We start from the raw sequence: 23,539 nt of genomic DNA, 5'->3' as shown, positions 1-23,539 counted from the left end.
ATTTTCATGACAATATCTTATTTTGTTTCCCCTTTTGTACTGTCTAGTGTTATCTAATTAGTTCCCTTATTCATTTCGAGTCCAGATTACTTTTTGTGTCATTATTTACTTCACGTTTTGTCGAGTGGAACTTTGGAGCACATGTGCTTTTCTATTGCGCAGTTAATCACAAGACGAAACCCATGCGACTTCACCCATCCCTTCTGCCATACTGTGTTGCAGGTAATAATTGTTTCATTTCGTTTTTATTGAACAATATTTAGTTTCTTGTGTCGTGTTTCATTTGCCCGTGAGTGTCCGTGGCAGGTTGAACTGTGCGCCAGCCATTACAAGCGCACCGCGTGTTCTGCCGAGTCTCCGCCCATGATGCGTTCAGGGACATCTTGTAAATAACAGTGAACTTGTGTTGTATTCTCTTTTTCTGTAAATAACCACTATACGATCACACGTTAATTCTGTTTTGTTATCTACAATGTTTTGCATTTGAGAACAATCTCGAGGAGATTCAGGTTAATCACACGACGAAACCCATGCGACTTCACCCATCCCTTCTGCCATACTGTGTTGCAGAAATAAAAGAAATAAAAAGACACATCCACACGTCTCGTCTTCATTAAGACGGCAGCATCGTGGAGATGAAGACAGTCACTGTTGTGACACCCGTCACATTGGTGCCGTGACCCGGATCACAAGTGACTCTCCACTTCGGACCGGGACCGCGATGCTGCACAATGAAGACGCTGTGCAGTCCCATCACTCGGTGGACGGTGTGTCGACCCCCGTTTTGGAAATACATGTAGAGTATAATTGTCTACCTGCTGTTTTGCAATTAGTGTGTTTTTTTCATGTACGTGTTTTTGTGTCTTAAGTCTAAGAATGAGCTCCTTACAAGTAACAAGGAGCACACCTTTGAATGAGTGTGTTGGTAGAGGTAGAGGCTTCCCAACCGTGTAACAGTTGTGTAGTGCAATCCAGAGTGGTGTAGGTTGTACAGAGGGGAATGGGCAGGTTCAAGCTGAGGCCACTTATGTTAGTGGGGACAGAGTTCCTTCCCAGACCCAGTGCAGTGCATCTACGACGAGCGCACAGACCACTGATACACCAGCAACAGATACCTTTCTCCAGTCTGTCACAGTTATGTAGTGCTATGCAGGGTGATGTAGTTTGTACAGAGGGGAATGGGCAGGTGCGAGCTGAGGCCACTTATGTTAGTGGGGACAGAGTTCCTTCCCAGACCCAGTGCAGTGCATCTCCGACGAGCGCACAGACCCTGACACACCGGCGACAGATCCCTTACTCCAGTCACCTGACGTAGTTGGTCAGATGAGTGACATAATTAGACAGCATTCTTGTACATCCTTGCCCGATAACCTTGTCTATTTTGCCTGTTGGCCTTTCTGTTGTCTTCCGTGTGTATGTTGCCTCACTTCTGCATAATTTAAGGGGGGTGTATGTAACGGAGTTGTACACTTAGATTATTAAATTATGAAGGAAGTGAAGCAACGGCGCACAGTGTGGCACTATGTCCCGCCCATAGTTTCCAGAACAATCTCGAGGAGATTCAGGGTGAGTCGCAATTTTCTGTTGGTCTTGATTAACGCGCATTTTCATGACAATATCTTATTTTGTTTCCCCTTTTGTACTGTCTAGTGTTATCTAATTAGTTCCCTTATTCATTTCGAGTCCAGATTACTTTTTGTGTCATTATTTACTTCACGTTTTGTCGAGTGGAACTTTGGAGCACATGTGCTTTTCTATTGCGCAATTAATCACAAGACGAAACCCATGCGACTTCACCCATCCCTTCTGCCATACTGTGTTGCAGGTAATAATTGTTTCATTTCGTTTTTATTGAACAATATTTAGTTTCTTGTGTCGTGTTTCATTTGCCCGTGAGTGTCCGTGGCGGGTTGAACTGTGCGCCAGCCATTACAAGCGCACCGCGTGTTCTGCCGAGTCTCCGCCCATGATGCGTTCAGGGACATCTGGTAAATAACAGTGAACTTGTGTTGTATTCTCTTTTTCTGTAAATAACCACTATACGATCACACGTTAATTCTGTTTTGTTATCTACAATGTTTTGCATTTGAGAACAATCTCGAGGAGATTCAGGTTAATCACAAGACGAAACCCATGCGACTTCACCCATCCCTTCTGCCATACTGTGTTGCAGAAATAAAAGAAATAAAAAGACACATCCACGCGTCTCGTCTTCATTAATACGGCAGCATCGTGGAGATGAAGACAGTCACTGTTGTGACACCCGTCACACACACACACATATATATATATATATATATATATATATATATATATATATATATATATATATATATATATATATATATATATATATATATATATATATATATATATATATATATATATATATATATATACATATATATATATATATATACAGTAAAGTCTCGTTATATCAATATTCTCGGGAGTTACAAAAAATGTAGATATAACCGTACTGTCGATATATCCGTCCTGCGCCAAACTGCATTAACAAAAGCCGCCAAACGAGGGCATCCAAGCGCCATATAAGAAACGGAGCTGGCCATGAGCTCGCCATTTTGTGCCTCTTTTTTTTCGGGTGAGAGATGTTCCCCCAATGTTGCCTCAAAATGGCACATATAATTCTTCAATATAATTTATAAAGTATATATATATATATATATATCAGTGACGTGCAGTCAGGGGAGGCAAGTGAGGCAGTGCCTCACCTGTCATCATGGAAAGCTGTCATGGAAATATCAAATGAAAAAATAAATTAAACAGTTGTATGTATTTAGTGATTTGTACTTTAAAGTTCCTGTCCATTTAACTTCACCGTTTTAGGATTTTTTTAAAAATCGCTGAATTTTCACATTTACCGTTCAAATACTAAGTAGAGACGTGCGGTGAGGCAGTAGCCGGCTCAGCCTCAACATGGATTGCGCAATCACTATGCTTACTGTGCTGGCTTGCTCTGCAGTGAGACCGCATTGCTGTCCTTCTGCATATCGCTATTAAAGCGTTCAAACACGTTTAGTATATGAACTAAATTTCTACAGTTTAGCTGGTGTATATAATGTAGAGTCATTGTACATTATAAACACTGTACTACTAAATGGGATATTGTGACCTGAAAAATTTACAACGGAGCCTCATCAAAAATGAGCGAAGACTCAACATCAGCATCCACAATGCTAAGGCAAAGGAGAACCGGGAGATTTTAAAAGATCTCATCAATGCCACCTGCTTCCTTGCCAAACAACAGCTGGCATTTCGTGGAAATGATGAAAGTAAAGGCTCTGCTAATCGTGGCAACTATGTTGAACTAATACATGCTTTCGCTGAGAAAGATGACAGGCTAGCGAGTCATTTTGGGACATCCACTGTATTTTCTAGCCTGTGAAACAGAATACAGACCGATTTAATTGAAGCAGTTGGTGATGTCATTAGAAATTACATTAAAAAGGAGATCGGTGCAGCCCCATTTGTTGCTGTAGAAGTAGACGAGATTGTCATTCTCAGCACTGAAAACATACAGTCGGAACAGGACTGGCAGTGATCTCCGTTGAGACAGAGAGATTTTTAAAACTGAAGAAAGATAAGGAAGGCTTCTACACAGAAGTTACGATGCCTTTCTTCAGAAGGAGCGGCGCATGGACTTCATTTACAAGTAAAGGTAACACGATAAAAAGGTTTTTTAATTTTTATTTCTATGCTACAGTTTGTATATATAAAGAATGCTGACATGAAATGTTAAACAAAATATGTTAACTGTTGCCAATCAAATGGTGAATAAAGTTCATATGTTTGTAAATCTGACTATGATGATGTCAGTGCCTCACCAGCCATGAACCTCACCGCACGTCACTGATATATATATATATATATATATATATATATAGATAGATAGATAGATAGATAGATAGATAGATAGATAGATAGATAGATAGATAGATAGATAGATAGATAGATAGATAGATAGATAGATAGATAGATAGATAGATAGATAGATAGATAGATAGATAGATAGATAGACAGATAGATAGATAGATGTGTGTGTGTGTATAGCACACATGAGGGCAAAATCATTTGTCGATCTGCAGACTTTTTCCTTTTTTGACTGAAAAAATAATTTATATATGATTACAGAACATGGAAACATTTTTTACTTCTTCGAACTCCTTTGAACATATAATTCTGCTGTATGATGACCGTTTTCTTTCCTTCTTACAATTGCTACCATTTCAGCGCCATCAACGAATAATTGGCCAGTTTCAAAATTACTTGTCATTAAACTATTCATGGTAATTAATTATTTCCACATTGTCAATAAAATATTATTTAATGTCATTGACAGGAGCTTTGTATTGATCATTATTAGTCAATATATGCCTCCCACTCCAATTATTATTACCCTGGCGGAAGGGTTTGTGTCCCCTTGGAGGTACGTTGCCAGGGGCTTTTTGCACCTGGCAGGGTTACCCATGGCAAGCAAGTCCTCGGTGAGGGACCAGACAAAGCACGGCTCATAAAGCCCCTTATGATGAATGATATAAAAGGACCCCGGTTTCCACCGTGGCCCACATCTGCAGCCAGCCCTGGAGGTGGGGCTCGTTGGCCGATACATTCTATTAGTATAACAATGTATTTTTTTTTTTACATTTTCTTTTATTTCACCTTCAATAGTTGCTTTATAAAGTGAGTATTGTGGTGTCTGTGTTGACCGGTTGATATTACCTTTGTACATTATGCATATAGAGTGGCATTGTCTCGTCTCAAGATCGGTTGACTTGCCTGTGTTAATTTGTGGCCGATCTTCCACATCTAATATGGCCGAACGACAGACGTGTATTGCACAGCGGGGAAAACTGGGTCAAAATGTAATGCTACGCTTGGCAGAGGGTGGTGGCTGAAAACTGTTTCCGCTGTTTGAAGGTCTCAACATCAACACTGGGGGATTGGAGCGTTGTTTGTCATGATAGGTTAGTGTTGTTTCTTAGCATGAGTCGAAAGCTCAAGTGTGCAAATTGAGTCTATCAAAAGATGTAGCTTGATGATCCAGGCATCCGGTTGAACTGTAAATTAATATGCTGGATCGCCGAATCAAATGAACTTGTGTACATCACGGTAGTGTCACTTAAATACACTTACGAACGACACATGAATGGATATTACACGACGGCAACGTCATTGTTTATTGATTAATTAAGCGGCACAGCCAGCGAACAGGACTGAATGTGTGTACAGGTTCTTGTTTTTTGTGAACGTGCCGATTTTCTCATCGGCAGTTTGTGTAGCTACAGACCATCGGAATAGAATAGTCGTAGTCGTAATAAAACATTTTCAATTGAATACAGGAATAAAATATCGTTTAGTGTTTATCAGACAGTTCAAGTCAAGTCAAGTCAAAGTCAGCTTTATTGTCAAATATGCTAATATGCATGACATACAGCACAGATGAAATTAATGTCCTCTCGGACCCAGCGTGCAAGACATGCAAGGCACTTATAACGTGGCTAAAAAAGACATACAATTGACAACAGACAATACATGTAATTTCTGTATGTAAAGTGAGGTAGTGTCGTATGGAAAGTGAGGTAGTGACATATGTAAAGTTGCTTTGTAATGTAGGTATTTGTGTTTTGTTACGTGACATTTATCTTCGCAAATCCAATTGTAATTTGGGCAATTTATCGACAGTTTTTTTTCTCCCTTAAATACTGATGCACATGTATGCTTACTTCATGTTGAGATGTTCAGCGTGTTTGCGATGCATTTGGGGGAATAAAGATGGTCCTTCTTGTTTAGATCGTACAAGTAGTAGGTTTATTTGCCGGAGCACAGAGAGCAACCGCTTCTCAGCAACGGACCAGATGTAGCGTTGTGGCTGGGTTGCCTGATCCACTCAACATCCAGCATTATGCATCATTTATCTTAATAAAAGAATATTACAGAATTGCACAAAATGAGGATACAAAATAACTGTTTTTTAACACTTCAAACTAACTGTCCTAATGTACGAACCATACTATTGACTAACACATTGAATTTTGTATTTCCTAATCAGTAATTTCTTTCCATCCATCTTCCCTTAGCAGCTGTGGCCATGAGTGTAACATGCCCAGGTGTGTACTGTGGCCGAATAATGTTCAATGGGTCAATTGAAAGAGACTGTGGTGTAAGTATAAAGAATATGTGAATTAACAGTGAAACTCTCTCTCTCTCTCTCTCTCTCTCTTTCTCTCTCTCTCTCTCTCTCTCTCTCTCTCTCTCTCTCTCTCTCTCTCTCTCTCTCTCTCTCTCTCTTTCTCTTTCTCTCTCGAGCATACACACCCCCCAGGTACACATACATACAAACATACACTCACACTGATAATAAAAACATACAGGTAACATCCGATTTACGAGCAGTGCGAGTTACGACCACCCATACTTACGACCACGACCGCCAGCCCCCACCCCCCTTTTTTTATTCCACTACGGTGGCAGCTGTTGACATCTGCAGCGTGCATTTGGTAGAATAAAGACTTGAGATGGCCCTTCTTGTTTAGATTGAACAAGTAGGATGTTTATTTTCCGGAGCACAGAGAGCAACCGCTTCTCTCAATATTATATAAGAACATTTTTTTTATCGCTGTCAAAGGACCATATGTAGCGTGGCTGCGTTGCCAGATCCGATCAACATTCAGCATGCCTCATTTATCTTCACAGAGAATATTACAGCATTGCACAAAATGAGGATACAAAATAACTTTCTTCACAAACGCGTACAACAATTTTGGCCAGACAGCGCGTGATGGTGTTGCGCTACCTGTCACAATGGCACCGGCGGGAGTGAGTGCCCACCGACGCAGAGGCGGGTGGCCGTCGGCGCTCGGGTCGAGGGCGTATATCTTCTTCTTCTTTTGGCTTTTCCCTTCAAGGGGTCGCCACAACAAATCAGTGTCTTACATCCTTAGAGGTTTGATCCGCTTGTTTGTTTTGGCCAAGCTTTTACGTCGGATACCCTTTTATATATATATATATATATATATATATATATATATATATATATATATATATATATATATATATATATATATATATCGTAAATCGGATGTTACCTGTATGTTTTTATTATCAGTGTGAGTGTATGTTTGTATGTATGTGTGTATATATATATATATATATATATATATATATATATATATATATATAATTGATGAATGAGGAAAATGAGAAGGAACAAAGAGTAGAAGACGTGACTGTTGTGGACCAAGACGTAGCAAGCATTAGCAAGGATGAAGTGAGGAGGGCGCTGAAGGGGGGAAAGGCACTTGGGCCTGATCATTTACCAATCGAGGTATGGAAGTTTCTTGGAGAGGTGGCGGTGGTGTTCCTGACTGGGTTATTCAACAAGATCTTAGATGGTGAACAGATGCCTGAAGAATGGAGACGAAGTGTACTCGTGCCCATTTTTAAGAACAAAGGAGATGTGCAGAGTTGTATTAATTACCGAGGAATAAAGTTGATGAGCCATACAATGAAACTCTGGGAAAGAGTAGTTGAAGCTAGACTAAGAGCAGAAGTGAACATTTGTGAGCAGCAGTATGGCTTCATGCCAAAAAAGAGTACGACAGATGCAATGTTTGCTTTAAGAATGCTGATAGAGAAGTACAGAGAAGGTCAGAAGGAATTGCATTGTGTCTTTGTAGATCTGGAGAAAGCGTACGACAGGGTGTCCAGAGAAGAGCCGTGGTATTGTATGAGGAAGTCTGGAGTGACGGAAAAGTATGTTAGAGTGGTGCAAGACATGTATCATGACTGTATGACAGTTGTGAGGTGTGGTCGGTATGACTGAGGAATTCAAAGTGGAGGTGGGACTCCACCAGGGGTCAGCTCTGAGCCCCTTCTTCTTTGCTATGGTGATGGACAGGCTGACAGACGATATTAGACAAGAATCTCCTTGGACCATGATATTTGCAGATGACATTGTGATCTGTAGCGAGAACAGGGAACAGGTGGCGGAGAAACTAGAGCTGTGGAGATATGCCCTGGAAAGGAGAGAAATGAAGATCAGTCGCAGCAAGACGGAATATATGTGTGTGAATGAGAGGGATCCAAGTGCAAGAGTGATGCTACAGGGAGAAGAGATAAAGAAGGTGGAGGATTTTAAGTACTTGGGGTCAACTGTCCAGAGCAATGGAGAGTGTGGAAAAGAGGTGAAGAAGCGTGTCCAGGTAGGCTGGAACGGCTGGAGAAAAATGTCAGGTGTGATGTATGATAGAAGGGTTTCGGCTAGGATGAAAGGAAAAGTGTATAAAACCGTGGTGAGACCAGCCATGATGTTTGGACTGGAGACAGTGCCACTGAAGAAAAGACAGGAAGCAGAGCTGCCTCTATGGCTCTGGTGTTCAGGGCCTGCTCTTGGGCAGCCAGGATGAGTGCCTCTGTGCTGTCCTTTAGGCCAGTTGATATTACCTTTGTACATTATGCATATAGAGTGGCATTGTCTCGTCTCAAGATCGGTTGACTTGCCTGTGTTAATTTGTGGCCGATCTTCCACATCTAATATGGCCGAACGACAGACGTGTATTGCACAGCGGGGAAAACTGGGTCAAAATGTAATGCTACGCTTGGCAGAGGGTGGTGGCTGAAAACTGTTTCCGCTGTTTGAAGGTCTCAACATCAACACTGGGGGATTGGAGCGTTGTTTGTCATGATAGGTTAGTGTTGTTTCTTAGCATGAGTCGAAAGCTCAAGTGTGCAAATTGAGTCTATCAAAAGATGTAGCTTGATGATCCAGGCATCCGGTTGAACTGTAAATTAATATGCTGGATCGCCGAATCAAATGAACTTGTGTACATCACGGTAGTGTCACTTAAATACACTTACGAACGACACATGAATGGATATTACACGACGGCAACGTCATTGTTTATTGATTAATTAAGCGGCACAGCCAGCGAACAGGACTGAATGTGTGTACAGGTTCTTGTTTTTTGTGAACGTGCCGATTTTCTCATCGGCAGTTTGTGTAGCTACAGACCATCGGAATAGAATAGTCGTAGTCGTAATAAAACATTTTCAATTGAATACAGGAATAAAATATCGTTTAGTGTTTATCAGACAGTTCAAGTCAAGTCAAGTCAAAGTCAGCTTTATTGTCAAATATGCTAATATGCATGACATACAGCACAGATGAAATTAATGTCCTCTCGGACCCAGCGTGCAAGACATGCAAGGCACTTATAACGTGGCTAAAAAAGACATACAATTGACAACAGACAATACATGTAATTTCTGTATGTAAAGTGAGGTAGTGTCGTATGGAAAGTGAGGTAGTGACATATGTAAAGTTGCTTTGTAATGTAGGTATTTGTGTTTTGTTACGTGACATTTATCTTCGCAAATCCAATTGTAATTTGGGCAATTTATCGACAGTTTTTTTTCTCCCTTAAATACTGATGCACATGTATGCTTACTTCATGTTGAGATGTTCAGCGTGTTTGCGATGCATTTGGGGGAATAAAGATGGTCCTTCTTGTTTAGATCGTACAAGTAGTAGGTTTATTTGCCGGAGCACAGAGAGCAACCGCTTCTCAGCAACGGACCAGATGTAGCGTTGTGGCTGGGTTGCCTGATCCACTCAACATCCAGCATTATGCATCATTTATCTTAATAAAAGAATATTACAGACATGCACAAAATGAGGATACAAAATAACTGTTTTTTAACACTTCAAACTAATGTCCTAATGTACGAACCATACTATTGACTAACACATTGAATTTTGTTATTTCCTAATCAGAATTGTCTTTCCATCCATCTTCCCTTAGCAGCTGTGGCCATGAGTGTAACATGCCCAGTTGTGTACTGTGGCCGAATAATGTTCAATGGGTCAATTGAAAGAGACTGTGGTGTAAGTATAAAGAATATGTGAATTAACAGTGAAACTCTCTCTCTCTCTCTCTCTCTCTCTCTCTCTCTCTCTCTCTCTCTCTCTCTCACTCTCTCTCTCTCTCTCTCTCTCTCTCTCTCTCTCTCTCTCTCTTTCTCTTTCTCTCTCTCGAGCATACACACCCCCCAGGTACACATACATACAAACATACACTCACACTGATAATAAAAACATACAGGTAACATCCGATTTACGAGCGGTGCGAGTTACGACCACCCATACTTACGACCGCCAGCCCCCACCCCCCTTTTTTTATTCCACTACGGTGGCAGCTGTTGACATCTGCAGCGTGCATTTGGTAGAATAAAGACTCGAGATGGCCCTTCTTGTTTAGATTGAACAAGTAGGATGTTTATTTTCCGGAGCACAGAGAGCAACCGCTTCTCTCAATATTATATAAGAACATTTTTTTTATCGCTGTCAAAGGACCATATGTAGCGTGGCTGCGTTGCCAGATCCGATCAACATTCAGCATGCCTCATTTATCTTCACAGAGAATATTACAGCATTGCACAAAATGAGGATACAAAATAACTTTCTTCACAAACGCGTACAACAATTTTGGCCAGACAGCGCGTGATGGTGTTGCGCTACCTGTCACAATGGCACCGGCGGGGAGTGAGTGCCCACCGACGCAGAGGCGGGTGGCCGTCGGCGCTCGGGTCGAGGGCGTATATCTTCTTCTTCTTTTGGCTTTTCCCTTCAAGGGGTCGCCACAACAAATCAGTGTCTTACATCCTTAGAGGTTTGATCCGCTTGTTTGTTTTGGCCAAGCTTTTACGTCGGATACCCTTTTATATATATATATAATATATATATATATATATATATATATAATATATATATATATATATATATATATATATATATCGTAAATCGGATGTTACCTGTATGTTTTTATTATCAGTGTGAGTGTATGTTTGTATGTATGTGTGTATATATATATATATATATATATATATATAATATATATATATATATATAATTGATGAATGAGGAAAATGAGAAGGAACAAAGAGTAGAAGACGTGACTGTTGTGGACCAAGACGTAGCAAGCATTAGCAAGGATGAAGTGAGGAGGGCGCTGAAGGGGGGAAAGGCACTTGGGCCTGATCATTTACCAATCGAGGTATGGAAGTTTCTTGGAGAGGTGGCGGTGGTGTTCCTGACTGGGTTATTCAACAAGATCTTAGATGGTGAACAGATGCCTGAAGAATGGAGACGAAGTGTACTCGTGCCCATTTTTAAGAACAAAGGAGATGTGCAGAGTTGTATTAATTACCGAGGAATAAAGTTGATGAGCCATACAATGAAACTCTGGGAAAGAGTAGTTGAAGCTAGACTAAGAGCAGAAGTGAACATTTGTGAGCAGCAGTATGGCTTCATGCCAAAAAAGAGTACGACAGATGCAATGTTTGCTTTAAGAATGCTGATCTGGAGGTAGCAGAGCTGAAGATGTTGAGGTTTTCTTTGGGAGTGACCAGGTTGGATAGGATCAAGAATGAGTACATTAGAGGGACAACTCATATTAGAGGCTTTGGAGAGAAAGTCAGAGAGGCCAGACTGAGATGGTTTGGAGATGGTTTGGACATGCCTAGAGCAGAGAGAGTGACTATATTGGGAGAAGGATGCTGATCCTTTAACTGCCAGGCAGGAGACCGAGAGGAAGACCGAAGAGGAGGTTTATGGATGTGGGTGGTCAAAGAGGACATGAGGTAGCTGGTGTGAGAGAAGAGGATGCACAAAACCGGGATAGATGGAGGACATTGATTCGCTGTGGCGACCCCTGTGGGGAAAAGCCGAAAGGAAAAGAAGAAGTTATATATATATATATATATATATATATATATATATATATATATATATATATATATATATATATATATATATATATATATATATATATATATATATATATATATACACACACACACACACACACACACACATCCCCCCAACCTGAGAGTAGGGAGTAGTGAGAGTAGAGAGTAGGGACTTATCATAGCTGTGTCCGGCGCCACCAGGTCTGGACATTAGGGATATATAAATGGGTCCGATACGACCAGTCAGACTTTAGTTCGCTGACGAAGCCTCTTGGATAGGAGGCGAAACGTCCGAAACCTTCACTTTTGTACAGATGACGGCTGAAGAAACCTTCTCATCGATGGACCACTCCTGTACGACTGAGAGCTTACACAGACATATATATATATATTTATATATATATATATATATATATATATATATGTATATATATATACTGGATTTGCCTTTATTAGTCTCACAGTGGAGAAATTTACATTTCACAGCAGCAAAGTGATGAAAGGAATGAAAGTAGAAAAACAAAATACATGATCTGCTGGAAAGGCAGCCACTCTCGGGGCGCCGTCTTGAAGTCAAAAGAACAAAAAAAAACTACATATATATATATATATTTCCTTGTATACCTGCCGCTGTGATGGTAACTGGGTTCTGTTCAGGGAGGTTGCTGTGCTCCTCTTTCAGAGTCACCAGCCATTGTGCACTGCTGTTATGTGCGACCTCCTTCTCCCATATGCCTTTCCAGTATCTTTCAGTTTCCAGCCTTGGAGGGTCTGCTCTGCTGTTAGAACCCTGCCACTGAGCGTACACTTTCGCAGGTTGTGTTGCGAACAGCCTGTTTATTCTTCTGGCCTCATTCTCTTTCGTGTACCTCTTTAGGCGACTGGCCAAGGCCTGGAGCCTTTGTTTGGCAGTTTCGAGTGCTTCAGGTATGGTTATCTGCATGTACCTCTTGGGTATTGGCCTTTTATTCACACCTCTCTGGGTCTCCGTCAATTGACTCACATCTTTCCGAGCCGCCTTGATCTTGGCCTCCAACCGTCTTTTCCATGGTGGGTAATGAATCTCGTGGCTCTCATGGTTGCTCTTGTACCCAAGCATGTCTAGGATCACCGATGCTGAGGTGTATATCAGCTCATTGGTTTCCGTGATCGTTCCGGTCGGGATCGTTCTCAGTGCTGCATTCACAGTTTCCATGAGACTTTCAGGTGGTACTTCACATAGCCGTTGTAATCGGTGCCTTCGTTGCCCAGTTTTCATTCTTGCCATGATCTTATCTCTCAGGTCATTTGCTGCCTCGCTCAGCATTTCATTTATTGGGGCTGGCTTCCCAATCTCATTATTCATTGGGGCTTGCCTCCCAATCTCTGGTTGAACCTCTTCCTGTGATGTGGCAGCCTGGGGCCCTTCACCTCGGAATTTGTGTTGTACCTCATCAATCTCAAGTTGTGATAGCAATTGCCGTTTGTGGATATTGGAACACTGAGCTACTAGTTGTTTCGTGGTCAACCGTGACTGTGGGTTTCGAAGTAACCATTCAGCCCCGATTCTCCGCATGTAACCCCTCTGACTAGGGTTGCTTGAGTAGTAGCATTCCAACAGAGCCATGTTATCGCATCTCGTCCATCTCCGCTTTGTTCCAGTAGCCCATTTTTCATCAGGGTGCTCTGGTTCCCCAGCACCTGACGCAGACCTTGTTTGGCCAGGCGACGTCTGACCCGGCATGTCATTCCATTTATTGTCTCTCATCATTGTATGAGGTAGGCATTAGCGTGAAGGGTCTTGCCCAAGGACCCACACTGGATGATGTCATTGTGCTCATTTTCTCTGCCACAAGTGGGATTCGAACCCTCGTCTCCCATATGCCAAACCGGTGCCTTATCAACTTGAGCTATCCAGCTATATATATATATATTGGATTGGATTTGCCTTTATTAGTCTCACAGCACCAAAGTGATGACAGGAATGAAAGTAGAAAAACAAAATACATGAGCTGCTGGAAAGGCAGCCACTGTCGGGGCGCCGTCTTGAAGTCAAAAGGAAAAAAAAAAATATATATATATATATATATATATATATATATATATATATATATATACAGTAAAGTCTCGTTATATCGATATCGGAATATATATATATATATATATATATATATATATATATATATATATATATATATATATATATATATATATATATATATTAACCATGGATTTTGATCAACTGCAGGTTTGCCCACGAGGAGAGCGAGCCAACCACCAGAAAGTGTGTGAACGCTGCACTGAGTCTCCTCAACTTTTTGATTGGCTCTATCTTGGCTTCATGGCCATGCTCCCGCTCATTCTTCATTGGTTCTTCATTGAGTGGTATTCTGGTAAGAAAAGGTGAGTATTATTTCAAAGTGCATGAGGCACTTTAAAATGCCTAAATCTAAAATTTGCTCGAAACTACGAACCATCTAACAATAGCACTTCAGTATATTTAGTTAGATTACTTTTGGCTCATGGGCCACATTCATTCTAAACGTCGACGGGCCGCACAGGTCAACACAAGATACGGTATACAGGTAACATCTAACTTACGACCGGGTTCTGTTCCGACAAAACGGTCGGACGTCAAACGGTCGTAAATCGAAATGCATTCAAAACAACGTTCGTTCTTGCTCTTGTTTTGTCTTAATAATTATCTCTTTCCAACCACTTTCTCGGAAAGGTGGTTGAGTACTGGTTGAGGACAACTGCTTCCCAGTGCACGAACAATTCTTGTATTGTCAAATGTGAGCATATGTTCATTAACACCATTATTTTTATTCAAAGCATAAATGTTCTTCATTGCAAGCGTCATCAATTTATTGTGAATAATGTGAAAATGCATGATAACTAAAATCAACCTACCTAACATGAATTGTTGTTGGAGTTGCCAAACCATTAATGAAAATTACATTTTATGACAGTTCCAGTGCTTTGCTACAGCACATCACAGCTTTCTTGGAGTGCAGTGTGTCTGCTGTGGTAACGCTGTTGGTCACAGAGCCAATAGGGATGCTTCATATAAACTCCTGTCGAGTCCAGATGCTGTCAGACTGGTACACCATGCTGTATAATCCCAGCCCAGACTACATCAACACTTTACACTGCACCCAGGAGGCCGTCTACCCACTGTGAGTCCTGACTGCAAATCTTCCTTCTGAAACCGCCACGTCCTATTTTTTAACTGAAAATACATTTTCAACCTCAAAATAGAAATGGCGTCGCTGCCAGTTTCAAGGTATACCACTGCTTTAAAAAGGCAGTTTCAAAACTTTCAAACTCCATCCATCCATTCAATACCGCTTATCCATGGTCAGGTCTGGAAAGCAGCAGCTTCTGCAGGGAATCTCACATCTCCCTCACTACAGCCATTTTCTCCAACTCTTCTGGTTGGACCGCAAGGCATGCCCAGGCCAGCCAGGAGACAGTCTTTGCAGCATGTCCTGGATTGTCATTGAGTACTCCCCCTGATGGGATATCCCCAAAACGCCATACCAGGGAGGCATCCAAGAAGCATCTTAATCTGATCCTCGAACCACCTCATCTGACTCCTCTAAATTTGGAGGAGCAGTGGCTCGACTTCAAGTCCTTCCCGAATGACTAAACTTCTCACCCTGCCTCTATGGCAACGGTTAGAAAACCTGCGAAGGACGCTCATTTTGTTATCTTGTTATTTTAGTCACTTACCCATAGCCCGTGACCATAAATAAAGGTAAGGTCGAAGATCGACCGCGAAATTGAGAGTTTCAGTCTTCGGTTCAGCTCTTTCTTCACCACGCGAGACCAATACAGAGTCCTCATTACAGCAGATTTTCCATCTCGCCCTCACTTGTGACCAAAACCCCAAGATACTGGAACTCCTCTATTGAGAGCAAAATCTCATCCACAAACTGAAGAGGGAACTTCACCCTTTCCTGATTAAGGACTATGTTCTTACAGTTGGAGAGTCTCGCTTTCATCTCCACAGCTTCACACTCGGCTGATGATCACAGTTTGAAGCCAAGACAACAACATCATCTGCAAAAAACAGCTGCAATACTAAATCCACCAAAACAGTCTGCTGCGCCAAGAAATTGTGCATAGACAACTTAAGAACAGAATTGGTGACAAGAGGCAGCTTTGGTGCAGTCCAACCCTGACTGAGAGTTTATGTGCGGACTGGTACAGGGACTGTATAGCCCATATTAGGATCCCATATACCGAAACGCAGCCACCACAGAGATTGTGATGCCTTTATTGTTGTAGCACACTCTGTGGTCCCCTTTTCTTGAAAAGAGGGATTTCCACTGCAGTCTGCCAATCCATGTGATGTTGTCGAGGCGTGTCAACCAGGACAGCCTGATAACATCCAAATCCTTTTGGAACTTTGGCTGGATTTCATCCCTCCCTGGACTGATGAGCTTTTTAAGACTGTATTTTTACCTTTTGTAACATTTTTTTTTTTCGGAACAAGAAACAATATTTTTCTGTTGAGACGTTTTGTAACTTACAAATTTTGTATGAAGAGATATTCGTAAGGAGAGATACCATTGTACTCATTTATGACAAATAACCACCTTTACCGCACAAGTGGAGAAATAGTAGAGGTTGTTGACAAAACGTTTTTGTGTATTTTCAATGAACAAATGTACAAAAACATATCCGTCAGAAATGAGTAAAACGGAATTCTAATTTGAGTTTGTTCTGAATTCTCTTTCTCAGATATACCATCGTGTTAATCTATTATGCCTTCTGCTTGGTGCTGATGATGCTACTGCGCCCTCTGTTGGTAAAAAAAATAGCATGTGGTCTGGGCAAAACTGATAGATTCAAGAGCATCTATGCTGCTCTGTACTTCTTCCCAATCCTCGCTGTGCTCCAGGCTGTTGGGGGAGGATTGCTCTGTGAGTATGTTCTTTAGCATTTGACACGGGATGAGTCAGATTTTATCATAATCTTACTGTTGCTTTCTCTTTTCATTGTTATTGATTGTTTTATTATTGTATATATGACATTTGCTTAATGTACAGCACTTTGTATACATGAATAGTTGTTTTAAAGTGCTCTATAAATACAAAGTGATGAAAGTCCCCCAGATATCTCCAGAATTCTGGATTTTTCACATTTTCATGAAAAATTTTCCAGAAATTTGAGGAAAAATTGCCTAAAACCAATCCGGATATTAACTGACAACATTGAACGACCACAAGTTTGTTGTTTTGCTTGTAGTAACCTCACTTGAGCAAAGTGTACCTCAGCACTGGATAGTTTGTGCTGTGCGTGCGTCAGCAGGAACATATACAGTAAAGTCTCGTTATATCGATATTCTCGGGAGTCGGAAAAAATATCGATATAACCGGACTATCGATATATCCGATCCTGCGGCATGTAAATTTTCTCCTTGCGTTCATAGAAATGGTATCGTAATAAGCAGTACTATCGATATAACCGATATCGATATGAATCTATGATCTATGAACGCAAGGAGAAAATTTACATGCCGCAGGATTGGATATATCGATATTTTTTCCGACTCCCGAGAATATCGATATAACGAGACTTTACTGTATATGTTCCTGCTGACGCACGCACAGCACAAACTATCCAGTGCTGAGGTACACTTTGCTCAAGTGAGGTTACTACAAGCAAAACAACAAACTTGTGGTATATATATATATATATATATACAAACTTGTGTGTATATATATATATATATATATATATATATATATATATATATATAAAAATGTTTTCCAGAATTTTCAGGAAAGTCCACTTTCATCTCTGAATACAGTTGAGTTACGTTCTACTCCTCTGCTCTTCCTCTGATCATTTTGACCATTACTGAAATCATGCTCTTTCGTATTTTTACATGACCATTTGTTTGTTTCAGATTATGCCTTTCCCTATATAATACTCGTCCTCTCGCTCGTCACACTGGCCGTGTACATGTCTGCGTCTGAGATACAGGTAACAATATTCCTACTCTATTTATATGTACAGTGTGTATATAATTATAGTGTGTGCATACTTGTGTGTATGTGTATGAACACAAGTTTGGTGTGGTAGAGTTCATAAAATCCATGTTTTTTTCGGGGGGGGGGGTTGTTCAGTATGTGTAGACTTATAAAATATTATTTTCTTGTTAAACTTGAAAGTTCATATCCAACGCATTTTTTAAACTATTAAAGGACAACCGACGCCTCCGTACAAGTTGTGTCCATAATTTGTAAAATCACTTCAAATGACTTCTACTGAGCGTATTTTACAAAGATTCCTCCGCATAGCTATATGTTAAGTTTTAAGACATGCGCTGAATATTCAGGAAGTCTTGTTTTTGAGTTGGTGACGAGTCCTCACGTTACGTCACGGTAGGTATCATCACTGACCGAGAAAGCGACACACAATGCATTTTTTGGTACTTTTTTTCGTCTGATCCGTGTTGATGGCGAAATTAGAAGGAAAACATAAATAACGCGATGGTGAATCGTTGTGTGTTGCACCAAGACAACTATTTGATACTCGCTGACACAAATTCCCAGCAGACAAATCTGCCTATGTGTTCATCTAAATTACAAAGTACAAAACTAAGACAAGATCATTATTTCAGGATATATACTTTTATACTTTTGACAGTATGCATATTAACGTTGGGCAGACTCATGGTCGACTGGATAGTGTGCCAGCCTCACATTGCAGAGTGCAGGGTTCGATTCCGGCTGTTGGAGTTTGTGTGTTCTCCCTGTGCCTATGTGGGTTTTTTTCTTGGTACTCTGGTTTCCCCCCTCATTCCCAAAACGTGAGTGGTAGATTAGTGGAACATTTTAAACCGTGCCCAGGTTTAAGGTCTCTGTAGGCCCTGTTATTGGTGGGCAACCAGTTTAGAGTGTCTCATGCCTGCTGCCTAAAAACAGCTAGTATAGACTGCGGCATGCCCCGCAACTCTTGTTTGGACAAGTACATCAGAAAATGGATGGAATAATGTATTTGACTTTTTGTTCCCAATCACACTAACACATATACAGTATCATGTTTCCTATTACATGTCAATAATCATTGACAGGCAGCCCAGTGTTCGAGTGGTCAGTCCACCTCCTGCTCAAAAATAAAACTGATTGGCTCCAGCATGCCTTGCGACCCTTGTGAGAATAAAGAAATCAGAAAATGGATGGATGGATGTATAATATTGGACAATCCTGCAGTGTTGTAATCACTAAATTTGACTTAAAGATTAATTTTGTCGTTCATGGTTGCTAATGTTGTCGTTCAGGGTTGCTAACGCTAGCTGGTTTCTTTTCTCATTGTATTCTGCCACTTTCTTGACAGTCCTTCAAAAACCTGATTACCAAGAAGAAGCGGTTGGTCATCCTGTTCAGTCACTGGTTGCTCCACGCGTATGGCATCATCTCAATCTCACGCCTGGACAAACTGGAGCAGGATTTGCCACTGTTGGCCTTGGTGCCCGGTCCTGCTTTGTTTTACATTGCTACAGCTAAGTTCACAGAACCAAGCCGCATTCTGTCAGAGGGCGGAAACGGACACTGAAATTATTATAATAGCCTCTTACACCATGTTTGTGTCATGTCATTTGTTCTTATGCAAGTGTATACATATATTTTCCAGGCAACTTCTGTGAATACAGACGCTCCCCCACCTTAAGAACGAGAAACATTTCGAGCGGTCGTTCGTAAGGTGAATTTGTTCTGGTGAAGTTGCTTCAGTGCTATTATTTGGTACGGAATGTATGTTCAATCAAACACTGAATGGGGAAGTATAAAACTCGACACTCTAACAGTCATAAAATAAATTCACACCTACTGTAGTATGACGACATATATCCTTGTGTCTTCAAGTACTGAAGCCGCTAGCACGTAATTACTGAATTACCGGTACGTGCCAGCAGCCATTATTTTTTTTATGCATCACGTCCTCTTGGAGCGTCAACTGGGAAGAGGGATTTCCTCCCCAGCCACATACTCTACGCAGCAAATCATATCGTAAGTGAGCTCGGCGAATTGGGGCCTGAACTCGTTGGCAACACTTCAGCATCGCTGATTGGTCACCCTTGGTGCACGTCGTCTAAACATGCAGCCCTTGAAACCTCCAATGTGTCCGTGTGCATGCGTGTGCCTAAAGCACAATACGCAGGCAATCGCAAGCGAGAGCTCGGACGGAAAAAGGCGTGCAATAGAAAATCTAACTTGCAGCATCTCTGTGCAAACATTTTTCGACATACGATACCCGCAAAAATGTTCGCATGTACTGTTTTGTCATAACTCTAATGTTCATAAGCTGGGGAGCGTTTGTACATACATAGTGGTTTATATAGCGCTTTAACAACAGCTGAAGCTGGAAGAAAGCCCTAACAAGGAAAAAAGGAAAATACTGCCCCCACGTGGAAGAGAAAAACATTGCCAGAGGTCTGGCCAGCACTTTATTGGTTGCCCCAGCAAAAAAAACAAAACCCGATCAAATTTGGGAATGGCAGTGAATGAGTTAACTATTGTTCTTAATGGAGAATTTGTATCAGTATTTATTACTTTTTTTATTTATGTCCAGCTGTTGTGTTTAAGTGCTATATATTCCCGTACTGTTGAGTTGACTAAGATACCTGTTTTTGTTTTGTTGGTTATTTCAAAAGTGGGGTTAAAACAGTGCCAGTGTGTTTTTGTTTGTTTGTTTCATTGCTGCACTGAGAGTATGAGTGTCCTAAATTTCTGGTGGCGAACAACAAATTGAACACCATAAAATAATGACTTCAGAGTCACAAATGTTTTTATTTTTTATTTATTTTTTTTTACTTCATTTTTGCGTGTGGAGGCTGGCTTGACCACAGTGCTCGCTTGTCGAAGTACTGTTACCTGTATAGTGTAATCTGTTTCTTCTTATTTGCGTATTTGAGGGTTGGGCTCGTTGAGTAGAGGGTGATGTCCTCGAGGGGACAAGCCAGGTGGGGGGAGGTCTACTCCGGAGTCATCTAAGTACGAGGACCTAAGGCAGGGGTGGGCAAACCTTTTGGCTTGGGCCCAATAAAGTATTTTTTTTTTTTGCTTCGGCTGTCATGCTCTCAATCGTCCAAATGCAAGGCGCAGAGTGTTTGGACCAGCTTTATTTGTAACTCCTACTTGAAGTAAAACTGGGAAAAAAAATTAAACGACAATGACAAGACCGAAAGATCTCCAAAACAAACACTTGAGGAAGAGCAGCAACAAGGTCAATAATCTGACAAGCGGCAGGCAGTGTGTCCAATCCAGTACCAGTGTTTTTGTCATTTTCACTCAAATTGCAGGACCCACAGAAGATTGAGTTTTAGGACTACATAAACATTCAATACAGCGTTAAAAAAAATATCAGAATAAAGACATTTATTGAAACTTCTGATTTGAAAAAAAAAAATCGTTTTTTTTTTCATGAAGTTGTCGGCCACCCTGGCGGAGACGTTTTGTAAATTGTACGCCCGATGTAAAAGTTGCATACCCCGGGTGTCCGGGCAGGCGTTATTTCAGACACTATTATTATTATTATTATTATTATTATTATTATAATGACTGTTATTGCCCGAAGAGCTTTGTCACTAACAAAGCTCTTCAGATGAGGAGCAAAACGTCCCACACCTTCAAAGAAGTACAGATGACAGCCTTGATGGATCACTCCGGTGCGATGAGAGCCTCCACAGACTGTTGGTGTGGCTTACACGGGACAATTTGAAATTTTGGTTGGAATTTTAGCAAGCATCTTGGCACTTGAAATGCTTAATTTGCTTTCGCTGGCCAAATAAAATGATGTGGCAGGCAAGATTTGGCCTTCGGGCCTTGACTTTGACACCTGTGCTTTAACATGACCATTTTCAGTCCCAAGATCAACTCGAACGATTGGAGGACAACACCCCAAATGATGCAAAACTTCTATTAACTCCAATTAACTTTGGGTCACTACTTGCGAGGAAATGCGAAACTTTGCGAGGAAATGCAAAGTTTATTTTTATTATTTCCTTCTATGTCCCCTTATGGGCTCCATATCTAAGCGTGGAGCGCATGTTCGAGAGTTGTGGCCACCAGCAGCTCCTGTGGATCTTTGCTAATTGTTAGCTTTTATTAGAGTGACCAGACAAACCATCAACTGTGCACAACTTTTAACACCCTGAGGGACATTACAATATTATGGACCAGCTTGCGGAGAAGCGTATTGTCCGTAGTGTGGGATCATTTTGATCTGCTGATGGAGAATAAGGTATTTATTTAAATCTTGTCTCACCAAGTGTCACATTTCTTGTTCCATTCTAATTCAAATTAATTTCAATGTACTTTGATTTCATTCTTCAAAGATTTTATTAGAAGTGAAATGTCAAATTTGAATGATATGCCAACAAACGCACGCAGATATATTTATATTACTCTTGGATGTAAATGATGATGATGCATAGAGTTCCCACGAGTCCAAGAGCCTGAATGCCAAGGAACCACAGCAGGAGCCAGAAGAAGACAACCACCACTGGCTCGACTGTCTTGTCCCCAAAGTACATCTGGCTGAAACCCATCCCTCGCAGACACTTATTGAACATCCCAAAAAGTGTCCCCATCCGCACGCAGTCATCCAGCGATGTCTCTCTGGTGCCAGGATTATCCTGAAGTCGCCACCTCGTGCCCTGATTACTTAAAAGTAGTGGTTGGATTGCTCTCGCCTCAACCTGGACACGAAAAGACAAAGCTGTGAGCGCTGAATGACAATACGCAGGTGAACTTTACGCTGGGTCACTGAAATAATTTGGTTCCCCTGAGAGATGTAACCGTCCACCTCCCCAAAATCGCATGCACATTAAAAACATGATCACTGTCAAAACAACAACAACATAGTACGAGAAGCAAACCCTTATTCATTTGGTTCTAGAAAAACATGTTGAGCAAGAACGCAATGCCTGCATCTATGGATTCCATTGATATTTTGCACTGTACATCATCACGAGTTGCAAATCAGTGAAATTCTCCAACCAGGTACAGCCATTTTTATTTTCAGCGTTCAACATAAACAGCGGACAGATGGCTTGTGACCACTACATGTAGTGTCGGGTGATGATGAGTGGCTCAATTGGAACCGGTACCAATTCAACAAATGAATATGATAAATATGTCACAATTTTCAGTATTTTTTGTTTTATCCATGTAAATTGATCAGTCATTGATATTTTTATGCAGAAATGTTTTTGTGTGCGAGGTTAAATTTGATAAAATAAATTGAGTGAGAAAAACTCAATTCAACTGTATTCAGAGACCACTTTCAAACGCAACACTGCATACAGGAAACACTGGGTGAATCTGATTACCCACTATTTGGGGGACACCCTTAATTGGTTGACAGCCAATCGCAGGGCACACAACGACAAACAACAGTCATTATCAAACGTACACCGAGAGACAATTTGGAGTGTTCAATCAGCCTGCCATCCATGTTTTTGTAATGTGGGAGGTTTTCGGAGGACCTGGAGAAAACCCACGCGGGCCCGGGGAGAATATGCAAACCCCACACAGGGAGGCCGGAGCGGGACGCGAACCTCAACACTGTGAAGCCAGCGTGCCGAACACTCGCCTACCGGGCCGTCCTGAATGATTACCTGTACAATACATCGAAATGATCACTTCATTTTATCGACAATATGGAGAAATGTGAATGTCGTTTTGGATCGATACAATCAGCATATTAAATGCAAACATCAAAATGGTTGTCAATATTTTTAAACATAAGAACTGCCACCGAAATGGTTAATCTAACC

General features: G+C 41.1%; 1 protein-coding gene across 4 annotated transcripts; it reads left to right on the top strand.

Annotated features, from left to right (window-relative positions):
* Positions 1-4,912: 4,912 nt before the first annotated feature.
* On the top strand, positions 4,913-19,343 carry jkamp (jnk1/mapk8 associated membrane protein). Of its 4 annotated transcripts, none has more exons than XM_089004663.1 (7): positions 4,913-4,985; positions 6,102-6,181; positions 13,994-14,148; positions 14,718-14,924; positions 16,495-16,676; positions 17,666-17,742; positions 19,099-19,343. In XM_089004663.1, the coding sequence occupies exons 1-7, from the start codon at positions 4,979-4,981 to the stop codon at positions 19,315-19,317; spliced, it is 927 nt and encodes a 308-aa protein (XP_088860789.1). In that variant the 5' UTR covers positions 4,913-4,978; the 3' UTR covers positions 19,318-19,343. The 4 variants fall into 4 exon arrangements, with proteins under 4 accessions (XP_088860789.1, XP_088860788.1, XP_088860787.1 ...); XM_089004662.1 differs by lacking the exons at positions 4,913-4,985; positions 6,102-6,181 and adding exons at positions 8,632-8,708; positions 9,825-9,904; XM_089004661.1 differs by lacking the exons at positions 4,913-4,985; positions 6,102-6,181 and adding exons at positions 8,642-8,708; positions 9,822-9,904.
* Positions 19,344-23,539: the final 4,196 nt, after the last annotated feature.

This window comes from Hippocampus bargibanti, linkage group LG09, assembly GCF_051943395.1.
Source record: "Hippocampus bargibanti isolate YZ-2025 linkage group LG09, ASM5194339v1, whole genome shotgun sequence".
NCBI classification, from domain to species: Eukaryota; Metazoa; Chordata; class Actinopteri; order Syngnathiformes; family Syngnathidae; genus Hippocampus; species Hippocampus bargibanti.
Note: the sequence above shows the minus strand (reverse complement) of the source record. Positions and strands in the feature narration are given on the sequence as shown.

Excerpts from the sequence above, each read along its gene's own strand:
- jkamp (XM_089004661.1), top strand. Across the intron at positions 14,149-14,717 it reads TGGTATTCTGGTAAGAAAAG|TTCCAGTGCTTTGCTACAGC; the intron begins GTGAGTATTATT and ends ATTTTATGACAG. Across the intron at positions 16,677-17,665 it reads TGTTGGGGGAGGATTGCTCT|ATTATGCCTTTCCCTATATA; the intron begins GTGAGTATGTTC and ends TGTTTGTTTCAG.